This window comes from Haemaphysalis longicornis, unplaced genomic scaffold (genome assembly GCF_048455015.1).
Source record: "Haemaphysalis longicornis isolate Haplotype H1 unplaced genomic scaffold, Haemaphysalis longicornis Haplotype H1 scaffold_10, whole genome shotgun sequence".
In the NCBI taxonomy this organism is placed as follows: Eukaryota; Metazoa; Arthropoda; class Arachnida; order Ixodida; family Ixodidae; genus Haemaphysalis; species Haemaphysalis longicornis.
Window position 1 is genome coordinate 13,997,683 of NW_027526204.1, and position 12,150 is coordinate 14,009,832.

At 46.6% G+C, this 12,150-nt stretch overlaps 1 protein-coding gene across 9 annotated transcripts; it reads left to right on the forward strand.

Moving 5' to 3' along the window:
- Positions 1–69: 69 nt before the first annotated feature.
- On the forward strand, positions 70–10,099 carry LOC144158218 (zinc finger and BTB domain-containing protein 8A-like). 9 transcript variants are annotated; one of them, XM_077688922.1, is made up of 3 exons: positions 70–452; positions 4,173–4,282; positions 9,265–10,099. In XM_077688922.1, exons 2-3 carry the CDS (start codon positions 4,174–4,176, stop codon positions 9,603–9,605), a joined length of 450 nt encoding a protein of 149 aa, XP_077545048.1. In that variant the 5' UTR covers positions 70–452; position 4,173; the 3' UTR covers positions 9,606–10,099. The 9 variants fall into 9 exon arrangements, with proteins under 9 accessions (XP_077545048.1, XP_077545050.1, XP_077545047.1 ...); XM_077688924.1 differs by having other exon boundaries at positions 9,294–10,099; XM_077688921.1 differs by having other exon boundaries at positions 70–445.
- The last annotated feature ends 2,051 nt before the right edge of the window (positions 10,100–12,150 follow it).

A 12,150-nucleotide genomic window follows, 5' to 3' on the forward strand; every position in this document is an offset into this window, starting at 1 on the left:
TTTTTTTCTGCCACGGTTTCGTCTCTGTATCAAGGCTCCGAAACGTGCTTGTTTATGTAGCGGTTTTGTAATTCTGTTTTTTTTTTATGTGTGCGGCCTTTTCTTTCCTCCGTGTGCGCGGCTGTGCATTATATACGAAATGTTTTCCTCAATGGATTTTCCCCATGAAGTAACGTCCACCGAAATAGTCGCACGGTCGAGAATCAGAGCGGGGTGGTTTTTACGTGCTTTGAAAGCGAGTCAGTGGCAAACTACAGTGTACTAGAATGTACGCAAACGTTCGAATCGAACCCAGGTACGCGCTGTGATAGGCAAGCGGTTTCGACCACTAGGATCACGTCTTTCACGCTAAACTAAACGAGCGTCCAACACTTGCGGCACCACAACGCGGATAAGCGCCCTACCACAACGCGTGCTTCCAACAATTTCCAAGAGACTGGTGATGGTAGGAGGTACTAGTACGTCGGATGCGCCGCCAATTTTTGCGTGCTGGGGAAGCTGAGGCGATGAACGCGGCGAGGAAAACGCTGCAGCTGAGAAAAAGAGAGAGAGAACAACGTTATTATGAGCCTCGATCAGAAGATGACGCGGGAATGCACGTGCCGTCTTGAGCGCGGCTTGCCGTTCTCGACGAATACGAGCTGGTTCGGGAGAGAAGGGCTAGACAGCAAGTCCCGGCCAGTGTGCCTGAGCGTCCCTTGCTGCTGGCAGAATTCGCATCCGGCTTGGTGACGCCAAGTCGGGCAGGATGAGGGGATGTCGATCTGATTGAAGTCGTCGGGGAGTTGATCATTTCCTGATGCTTTGTGAGTTTTGGATGTGGGAGTGGTAGGAACGTTCTCCTACTACGCTCAGAGCACTGAGCAACAAGAACGATGTCGTACAGCCAGAATAAGATTGAAGTATATGGCGCTGGAGTGCTAAGTGACCACGACGACAGCGCCTTCGCGTGGAACTTATTAGCAGCATTGGCCAGAACGAGACTATGCTAGCTTCTTGTAGCTACTCCGTGTTCAATCTCTTCTCCACACTCGATTGTATGAAGGTATGATGCTGTTCCACACGAAGTCTGCCCTCTATCTTGTGCTTGTACCACAGTGACTTCGCACGTCCTGTTCCACATAGTGCAAGCAGTGCTGTCAAAAACGGTGGTGGGCACACTTGTTTTTTTGTTTTTAGATTATTTTCAGATATAACGATACTGGGCCATAGTTATTCGCTTCCAGAATGTTGAGCAAATGGTGTTACAACAGGTGCAAGGTGAAACACCGGCCGAAAAGGAATGAGGCAAAAGAAACGAGTGAGGCTGTCACCCACCGCTGCAGGGAGTAAGCATGTTAGAGGCAGCAACCATGGGGCGAAAGAGGATAGCATTCTCACCAACGTTAAAAAGTGCCTCGGAAGGATGCTGTCATCTCTATCGGTTGGCGCACCCATGCGAACTCTTAAATTGATCCTGACTGTACCGAGTACATCATTCCAAGAAAGCGTCAACTTCCAGCATCATCAGTGCCCATGCCCACATCCTCCTGCGGTTAATTAAACTATGTTTCCACGAGCCCCTGGATCTTGATATGCCAGAGACAGGGCAGAACATCTCGCATTGGTCGACCTCGGTTCGCGACTGAGAGCACGTTGTCAAACACGCAAACGCACCTTCAAGCTACAAGAACAGAAGAACCGGGTATCGTTTCAATGTCCCGTTTTCATGAATTCTATGAAGCAAACTGCTGGATACATGTGACACTACCAAAGCAATGGGCTCCTTGCTTCACAGTGGGGATTCTCAAGACCTTGCAATGCAAGGGAAAGAAGCAAAGCAACATGGTGTAGTGGTGCACAAGTCTTGTATGTGTCGCTAAAAAAAAAATTTCTGTTACATTTGTGCCATGTAAATTAATTTTATTTTTGCGTGCCACCAAAAGTGAGATATATCACAGTGTCATATGGATTTAAGCATGCAAAATACGTGGACTCCTGGTTTGCTGGTCGTTCTGTGGTGGCAAGGCAGTGCACATGCCTCTCTACAATACTGGACTTCTGTGACACAGACCTCTTTTGGTTCCAGTGATGTTTAACCAATTATGCGTAAACGAGGTTTCTGTAGTGCTTTTTTTTGTCTGAGATATGTAATCTGTTCTGTGCAAAGGAATGCCTAGAGTGTGCATGTGTGTGGGTAATTTACAGTGCCCAACCAGTTGACGCTCTCCTTTTCTAGGAGCTTTAATTACACTCATCGTTTCACTGGGTGTTTCTGGCTGCTAAGGGTGTGCAAATAGGGATGTGTGAAATGACTGCCTCCTCATGTTATGTTGCAAACAAATGAAACGACAAAAGCTAGTGCCGGAGCATTTCGGAGACAGTCGCAAATTTGTGGACCTACTGGACCTCTATAGCATGTTAACGAGGAAGAGTGTGTTGGTGTAGAGGCACCAATAATGTCGCAAACAAAAACGGGTGCTTGTTTGTTGTGTTATTGTTTGTTCCACACGACGCCTGCCCTCTGTCTTGTGCTTGCACCACAGTGGCTTCGTACGTCCTGTTCCCTATCACCCTACGCATTAATCTTGCATTCTGTTTATGTTGTTAGTGCTGATGTAACAACTGTGCAATGTTGTTTCAGGGGGGTGCCCGGGGGCCTCTGTGGCTTGGCAGGATTGTCCCATTCACTGCTGACGTCGCAACAGTCACCGGTGCCGTGGGTGACCGTCGCATACTGTGCAGTGGCCGGCAGCCACAGAGAGAGACAGCGCGAAATGACAGGACTTGTCCCAGGGATCCCTCATCTTCTGTTTTTTGATGCTCGAATGGGGGTTCTGCAAGGCTGTTGATATTCCTGGTGATTTCAGGCCTTTGGGACATGCACTTGTGCTTTCAACTGGCTGCTACATGCAGTGCACATTTCTGTTGCGCACACGTAGAGTCTTTGTCAAAATTTTCTGGGCCACACGAACAGCTTCTGGGCCGCCAAGAGTTCAAAACAAAAGCTTAACATTCAAGTGTGGCCGAATAATCTTATCATATTCAGAAAGACAGGTCCTTCACATGCTTTCTGGCATAAAACAGTCCAGTCTGACTGGAGCTGCTGCTGTATTTTCGCATGTATAACCCACACCAAAAATGCGAAAATTTCAGTGGCAAAGTAGGGTGCGGATAATCCGCGGGGTATTTTCTTCATTGCAGCTTTACGGCAACGTGCGTTGTGCCATGAAGCTCCTATGCAGTAACACTGACAACCTTTCAGTGAGGACTGCGGCTCAAGTGATAGCTCTAGCGAGAGCAGTGACACAGTGAATTGTGACTTTCGCCTTGCAGTCAGAGTACTCTACTTGCTTACGCTTTTCCTGTCTACATAGTTTTTCGTGTGCTGCTTGAGTGCGGCCTTTTCTGTACCAAATGTGCGGGCAATACGCAAAGGTTTTTTTTTCTCTTTTCCAGCGGGCTGAAAGGGGGGGTGTGGATTATATGCAGGGGCGGGTTATGCGCGCGAAAATACGGTAGTTTGTATTTTGAATGCTTTGTTTCCTGACTTGTGGCATGGCCTAGAAACTTTTGACAAAGACTGTACATGGTGCCTGAAATGACAAATGGTTTTGCCATCATGATCAGCAAACTCCAGATCAGTGCTGGTGGATTTTGTGAAAGTGCAGCCAATCAAGATTTTTCGCTGCTGTATCCGGGTCACCAGAGGGGCACTTATACCATTGATGCACACAGCGCAATACACCTAAGAAACAGGACTAACACATTCGTTGCTTTGCAATGTTGTGTTGGCTTTTTGCAGCTTAAATTGGCAGTGTTTTCTTTTCTCTGTTTACGGGCGAATTACTTTCACATCCTTACATCTTGTTGTGACTCGTTCACACCGCTTGAGTGCTCTCAAAGCATTGCATGGCTCAGTCAACTGTGCTCACTTTTAACTGATCCGATTCTGAAACTCTTTGCTTTGTTAAACATGGAGGCGAAACCAAGGGAGAAAACGTTTTACGTTTTGGGATGTTGCTGAGTGGTTTAAAATGGGCGTCTCCAATAGAGTCGTGGATAGTACACTGGCAGTTTGTGGACTGCCTACCCTCAGACTGGAGGTCCCTAAGAACACATGGGAAAACAAAACACTGGATTGCGTCCTTGTCAGTACCCAAGAACTGACTGTGCCCTTTCACAACACGCAGAATGGGACGTTCCTGTAACAGAGTGTCTCAGCTCGGAGCCGGCACCAGACTTCAGCCATCAACTCAACGCCATTGCGAACAGCATCTCCGGGCCAGCTCACCGACAAGCAGTAAGGATGAAATTATTGAGCCAGTTAGTCACTAGGACTTCTAATAGTCGATGGGCTGTGCTGACTTGCGTACGTACATCCTGTTTTAGAATGCTTAATGGAACTGTGCATATAGATTTCATGTTTGAAAACTGTTTTTGTTGTCCAGATAATTGACGGAACAAATTTGAAACAATTCTGCACGTTCGTAGGAAATTTCTCCAGTCGCAGAGCCAGAGCGTGCGCGTTATGCTAATCCAAATTAAGTCATGCTTTAAAAGACAACGCCCATGCATTTATAAATGTGCAGCAATGTGCATGCTTTTTTGTATGAAGGTCTGTTTACTCTTTGCCACAGAATACTGGTGGGCAGTGCAGAAGGTGAAAGCGAATGAGACCATCAAATGTGCCGTGCTCATTACACAATAACTTGCATATCTAGACACTTGAGAACCATCATTCCAGACATACTGGTATGATGTGCTTGGTGCAATTGACTGCACGTGATCTGTGTATTGTGTTTAAATCAAGGGGGACCTTGGAAATTTAATTTATTTTATGTGACGCGTTCTATATGCAAAACTTGAATTCACCCATCGGACAATCACTCCACGTATTTTTAAAAGTAATAAATGTGTAGTACTTGGTCACAGGGGTATTTAAATGTTTCCAATCGCAGTCTGTCACCTTTGGAATGGAGCCAAAACTTTGGCTCTTGTACTTTTGTTGCTGGAAACGGAACTTAGTTTGATCTGAAACAGGCAATCCAAAAAAGTGTACATCATGAGAATTGAGAATTGCTTTATTTCCATAAAATACACATAATTTTATGGTGGATTTGTTGGGAAAAAGCTGCTCTAGGCAGCTTGACAAGCCCTAAAATCCATTGACAGAGGCAGCAGCAGGGGCGGAGTGAGAAAGAAAAGAAAAGAAAAACAAGGAAAGAAACCTTTTCGAAAAGAAAGGAAAATGAAAAAAAAGAAAAACAGAGAAAGAGAAGAGGGACTCCTACCCTCAAAAAAAAAAAAGAAACATCAACAACTAGTAGTACTACTACAATAACAGCAAATACAGAAAAAGAAGAAAAGAAGAAGAAACCGGCGCTAGAGATGTACAAGTCAAGGCATAGGGTAATGGATCTCTCCCTGTATGTAAACACCGTGACGTCATGAAGCGCACGTGCGCGACGGGTGGCGCCTGCTGGCGGCCGCGAAGTGCGGTGGCGGTTGGCAGAACGCGCCTGCGCTGCCTGCGCCGACGGCCCGCCCTGGCCGCGCGGCGCCCAAAAGGAACGATGTGCCGTTGGTTCGGGTCGTCACTGGCCGTCTACATTGCATGCAGGTGGGGGTCTAGCTATCGTAGCTGTGGCCATCGCACCTCCATGTAGCTTTCCGCATCTACAACCTCCGCGACACTTTCGTTTACCGTACGGGCAACTGAAGGGCGATGCTTTCGGATAATCAGTGCGCGACAGAACAGCCTAAACGAGTCATTCTGAAGGTTGGTGCTGTTGCGACACATTCCAAGAATGTTTTTTTAAGATTCTTTGAGATCGGACACATACCAAGGAAAGCTAATTCATTGTTGCTTTCGAGGTCCGCTTAAGCTAAGCGTGGTGCCGCAGGTAGCGTATACGCTCCCTGCTCGCTCTGCGTCGCCCGGAGACAGTGGCGTACACACGATTTCATGGCGAGGGGAAAAAGGAAAGGTAAAGCATGAAAAGATTAAAAAGTAAAATAAGCAGAACAAAACAAAAATATGAAGAGCAACAGCCAAAAATTATTCCAATAAAAATATCGCGATGATGTCGCTCTCTACGTGATTTACCGATTGTTTTGTTACCTTTTCCCCCAGTGAAATCGCGAAACGCTTCATCGTCTTTGTGAGAGTAACATAGCAGCCACATATGGTTAGTGCTGCGTATAGCTTGCGGCAGTGCACTGATATAATTTTCGGTAGTCATTATTTTATGATAGTTGAAGTTAGTGTCCTTGTACGCCCGCTGCATACGCCAGCGTCGGGAGGCCGCAACAAAACAATACATTCACTGACTCTGTTCACTTAGGGCAAACCCATTTTTCGAGTCGCGTGAGCGGCCCATCTCGCGCCGAAAGCACGATGCTACATGTGAGCATGGCAAGCATGTCTGTTTTGCCGCATCCCCAAGGCAGAATATAATTGATCAAGGTAAAAATTTATTGCACTCACAAGCAATGAATTTCGTTCGTCTTGAACAGATCCCCCCATAAGACCAAACTTGTCGTTGTCGATCTGGCGGCAGGCGGCTATCGCGGATCCCTCGTCGAAACATTTATTTCGCGTCGCGTAAGCAGGTTAGGCACTCATTGTTTTTTTAATACAGTACTCTACCTCCTCAAAAGATGACAATATCTCGCAGCGAGAAAATTTCCGCCTTCCCCCTACCCCCGACACTATTTCACTTGGCCAAATTTCGGCTGGTGCTGCATGATAGCAGATGGTTGATAAATAGCATCATTTCATGGCACGTATCAGCGCGGACTGCCAATGTAGACGGTATGACTGCGCTTTGGAGAACAGCAGACGTTCGAGAATGGGAAATGTTGCTATGAGTAAGAGCAGACCATGTCACTGCTTTGGCTGCCAGCCTCTTCGGCACATTGCGCGCATTCACAATACACGCCGAATTTACCTTTTTGGGGACGCGGAAAAGTCTGATGCCGCTGATTTTGCTCGCAAGATCTGCGCAGCTGAGAGCACAGCAGCCCACCGGCATCAGAAAAGCCAACACATAAACAAAAAACTCCACTTTTGCGTGCGTCTAATGCAGCCTCACTGCATACGCCCCGCGCGCCGGTCCGAATGTTTTGCCAACCAACCTCCCGGCCACGTGCGCTTTCCGTGACGTCAAGGCCGCCGGGTGACGTACCCCGGGAGAGGTCCATTCAATTCGATGTCACAAGTGTAACGGCTCGAGCGGGACAGTGTTCAAGCTAGTGACAAATGGAACGCTAACTCTTGGGGCAATGCAGAATGAAGGCGACAACCACTACTAGAGGAACAAGAAGAGTGCAGCTTACAGGTATCAGTACCTGTGTGACCGAGGTATTCTTTCAGTTACGAAACCAGTAGACCTGTTACGGATTTCTTGATGAAGCCTAGAGTGAGCTTGGGCTGACCTGCTCTTGACGAGCGTGCACAGAAGTGGGAGACAATGTTACTTCTGGCCCAAAAAGAAAAAATTCAGAAAATTTGTTACTAGGGAGAGATGTTTTGCATTTGCAGCACCTTTTACTAGGTTCCTTTGAAGGACCCCGTGTATCCCAAGGAGGTAGTGTGCACCGATGATGACGATGATTGATATTGGTATCCCCTTTGTAGCGGGGTGATGACATGTTATCTTACCAAAAAGGACTAATATACCAAATGTTTTATACTCTTGGTTTAATACTAGGGCTGCTTAGGGCAGGCACTAAAGCTTATTAGGCCCGAAATACTTTCTTTTCCCTGTTACAGGTGGTAACTGTCCTAGGCAATATTCCCCTCTCTGCTTTTCGTCCACCAGCATTCTAATCTTCTTTTCGTCCCCTCGACAGCCCTGAAGTTGACTTCCTCTGTGCTACCCTTGAATCCTAGGACTTCTGGAAGCCGCTAATTTCCCTCATGTAGATTTCGATGGATACCCTCGCATTCTAACACTATGTGCCGCATAGTTTCTGTTTCTTTTCCGCAGGCCACGCATACCCCATCATTTTGTGAATACTTCCCCACAAAGCTCTTAATTCGCAGGCAACCTCCTCTATCCTCAAAAAGCAAAGCACTGCCCTGGGAATTATCGTAGAAATTTTCCTTTCTGATGTTCAATTTCTCAGCCCTGTACATCTCTAACGACGTTTTAGCTTCCATTTTTTCTCTCCATTTATTCATTTCCATCTGCCTTGCCTCTTTTTGGGTTACCTTGGCTGTTTTGGATTCTCCACTGTTCTTTCCGTGTTTCATCATTAGCCTTCTAGTTTACCTTAGCCACTGCGTGTCCACACTTTTCAAGTATAGGTACCTAAACCCCTTAGCTGCCCACCTACGTTGATCCATTGCTCTCAGCCTCCTCTCAAAACACACTTTACTCTGCCGCTCTAAAGTTGGCTTCACTGCTATGCAGTAATGCATTGCTGCAAGGAGGTCTTCCCAGGGGAACTACAAGTGGTCTTTCTTGAAAATATGACCACCCCACGGCCTTTCATATTTTCCCGTGTGGCCAAAGTGTGACACATGGAGCGTTGTGGGCAGGCAGACGGGTCTCCTCGTTGACTGCACGTAGAAGTACTTGTGTGTTTAAGGGGGGACACTGCTCTTGAAACAGCTCCTTTTGATTTTCAAGTAAAAAACTCTGTGAAACTTGTCAGTCTTGCTGCTTTTTCCCACTGAATTCAAATATGTCATTATTTTTTGAGTCAGTCGATTGGTTTTTAAGATAATTAGAGATAATTAGCCATGTTTGGTGAATCAATAGACAAAACAGTGCTGGTCACAGGACCGTAATCTTTATATTTTCCAATACTATGAACCCTGGTGAGTGTAATAATCGAAGCAATTTTTTGATGCATTGCTTCGAACTAATTTTGCAGCTCATTGCGCCAGTTGCAAGAAACCAATTTGAGTGCCCGTTTCAACACTCAAGTTTAATGAGCTGCAGAATTAGTTGAAGCAATGCATCAAAAAATTGCTTCGATTATTACACTCACCAGGGTTCATAGTATTGGAAAATATAAAGATTACGGTTCTGCGACCAGCACTTTTTTGTCTATTGATTGACCAAACATGGCTAATTATCTCTAATTATCTTAAAAACTAATTGACTGACTCAAACAACAATGACATATTTGAAGTCAGTGGGAAAAAGCAGCAAGACTGACAAGTTTCACAGAGATTACTTGAAAACCAAAGGAAGTTGTTTTAAGAGCAGTGTTCCCCATTATTCAGATAAAGCCCTTTGGCACGCAAGCTTGTGTTGGGTGCCTGGGCAGACACCTTGGCCTGCTCCCCGACGTTGCAGGCCCCCCGTGGCGGCGGCTGGGCGGCAGGCAGGCCCCCCGCGCAGCTGTCGCACGCGTGCCGCTTCTGCCCGCAGCGCTTCAGCAGCCCCTGCTACCTGGCGCGGCACGAGCGCAGCCACACGGGCGAGCGGCCCTTCCCCTGCCGCCTCTGCGCCATGGCCTTCAGCCGCAAGGACAACCTGCGCGTGCACGAGCGCCGATACCACTCGGCCGGCCGGGCCACCCCCGGCCTCCGGCGACGACACCACGGGCCCCCACAGCACACGGCAGCGCCATTCCCGGACCTGGAGGGGTGCACCACACGGGCGTGAAGTGCTGCATGCCCCAGAGGAAGGCAGGCTTCACCCAGCGATGAAGGTGGAGTCTTTTTAACTGCACTACGAAGGAAAGAAACCGCAAAAGACGGGACGAAGTAGAGACTACAAACCACAGCGCCTGTGGTCGTTACTTCGTCCGGTCTTTTGCGCTGTTTTTTTCTTCGTAGTACAATGTAGGAAACCCTTTGGGAAGAAACCCTTCTGCTTTTTAACTGCGCTTCTATGTGGACTCGAGGAACGACACGGGCTTTCTCGAGTGTTAAGTGGTGCACGTTGTGCTTGTATGTGCTGCACGGGGCAGCGCAGGGCTTTCTTGAAGCAGACAAGCTTCGCACAATAAAAATTAATTCACACTGCGAACTGCACAAACGTTTCTGTGTGGATTCAATGAAGGAACTCATCTGTCCGTCTGCAACGCTCAATGCGTCACAGTTTAGCTGCATATGAAAGTGCTATTGAATAAAGGCCCCAGGCCTTCTATATTTTCATACATCATTTATATTGCTCCCGAACAGATGTCTTCTCAGCAATGCTATTGTGCACAGCTGTAGGCTGAGTTTAGAGTGACGATGATGGTGTGATCATTTGTCTCGTAATTGAAGCAGGACAAAAAGTCGGGCCTGCCAAAGCCAGGTGGGGCTTGAGTGGCAGAGCCTGGCAGTCATAGAAACCAAAGACTCTAAGAAAATACGTGGCAAAACAAAAAATGGTACATGTGCATTTTTTTCGTAATTTAAGCTGGAGATCCCAGTTAAACAAGCTAATAGGCGGCTAAATTAGCTTCTCTTGGGTGTTTTGCAACATGACATCTGCCTGAATACTAATAAAACAAAATACACTGTATTTACAGCGTGTATTTACAGACTAACCTCTGCCAGCGCTTGCGAAGGAGCCGTCTGCTTCATTGTAGCCTACGCTTTGTTCAGAGACGTTAGTGTTGGTTGACCTTACAAACACAGTCTGTTCAGACAAAGGCCTCACCACAGAACAAGACCATGTGCTTGGATGATCATGCGCATCATGTCGCATATTTTCAGCAATTCGGATAGCGCGCTCATCAATAATGATGCTGCTGATGACTACCTCCCTTTTTTTATGACAGTGTCAAAAATGCTGCACATTCACCTCGCTTTCTGAAGTAAAAAAAATAATAAGTTTTACTGTACACTCATGCTAGTCTGACTGTAATGTTTGCACGTATTTTTGCACAACGTTGCCATTGTGCGAAAAATCCCCTGGAGGGGCATGCTGTGCGGTGAAGTTTTCATGTCTTGCAACAGAGCCCAACTCTCCTGTTCGCAAATTTTGAATATTTCTAGCGGTAAAACTGTGCTGTGAATTGAATATCAAACACTGTCGTCCGGGAAGTATTTAAAATCTAGAAATTTGCACACCTCCAGTAAAGACAGAGGTAAGAGCAAACCTAAAATCAGTGCGTGCGAGTGGCATGGGATGGTAGCCAAAGGTGTAGAAGATTGAGCAGACCGAGGTCTGATTTTACTGGAACACACCTGCAGTGGTAGACTGAATCAAACAGGTGACCAGTTTTGAAGAAATTACAACACGTTGATTGGGCCGCGCTGTGCCAAATCCCATAGAACGGAAGGATGTTTTGAGCTTTCAGAGACAGCGCAGGATTAGAAAAGTTACGGCTCAGTTATTTCACTGTTTGATTTGAATTACTGCAGACACACCTAATTAACATGTGCGCCAGGATAAATTATTGGGATTTGTAAGTATCACAAAATAGCCACTACCGGCTTACAGGAAGGTTAGGACTCTTTTAAACGCATACCAGTACAGCCAGGCAGTTTCCGTAAGGAGAAATTCCTGCAAACTTACGAGACCGTGTTCCAAATACTTTTGACGGCACCTGTACAGTACACGCCAATATACTTGAGAAAACATGCTGGAGAGGGAATCCATGCAATTGCTACATGAGCAGGAACTATATCAAACATTGTCATGCTCTTGGGTTTGCTGCAGTTGAGAATCAGAAATTAGCCATTCACTGCTCCAGGTTGAGATAGTGGGGCTCCTCGATTTACAGCTTCAGACTCGCCGCGCGGGCTCCCAGAGAATCAGTGCGGCATTCGATTTTCCCATTCGGAGAATCGTCGGACTACCCGCGGACTATCCACAGCGAGTCCGAGACTGTAATTCGAAGAGCCCCAGTATACGGAGGTCGGTCTGAAAGAGAATGGTAGTCTATTTTTTGGTAAAGGAACAGGATTGCCTGAAAGTAGCAAGCTTGTAGAAGAAGTAACACAGTAGGGATCATTATTAGTGTATATTAGAAAGAGTGAAGAGCCTAGAACAAAACCTTCCGGGATGCCAGATTTTACTCAGTCACTAGCTGTCACAAACTGGGCAGTCAAAACGCATTCAATGCATTCGGTCATCACTTCAGGTACTGATTTTCCAGGAAGAGTAACTGGTGAGATACTATGTTAAAAGCTGTTTGAAGTCACGAAAATGCAGCATACAGGTGGAGTGCTGGCTAGCCAAGCTATGTCAGTAGTGAAAGATACGAGCTGTG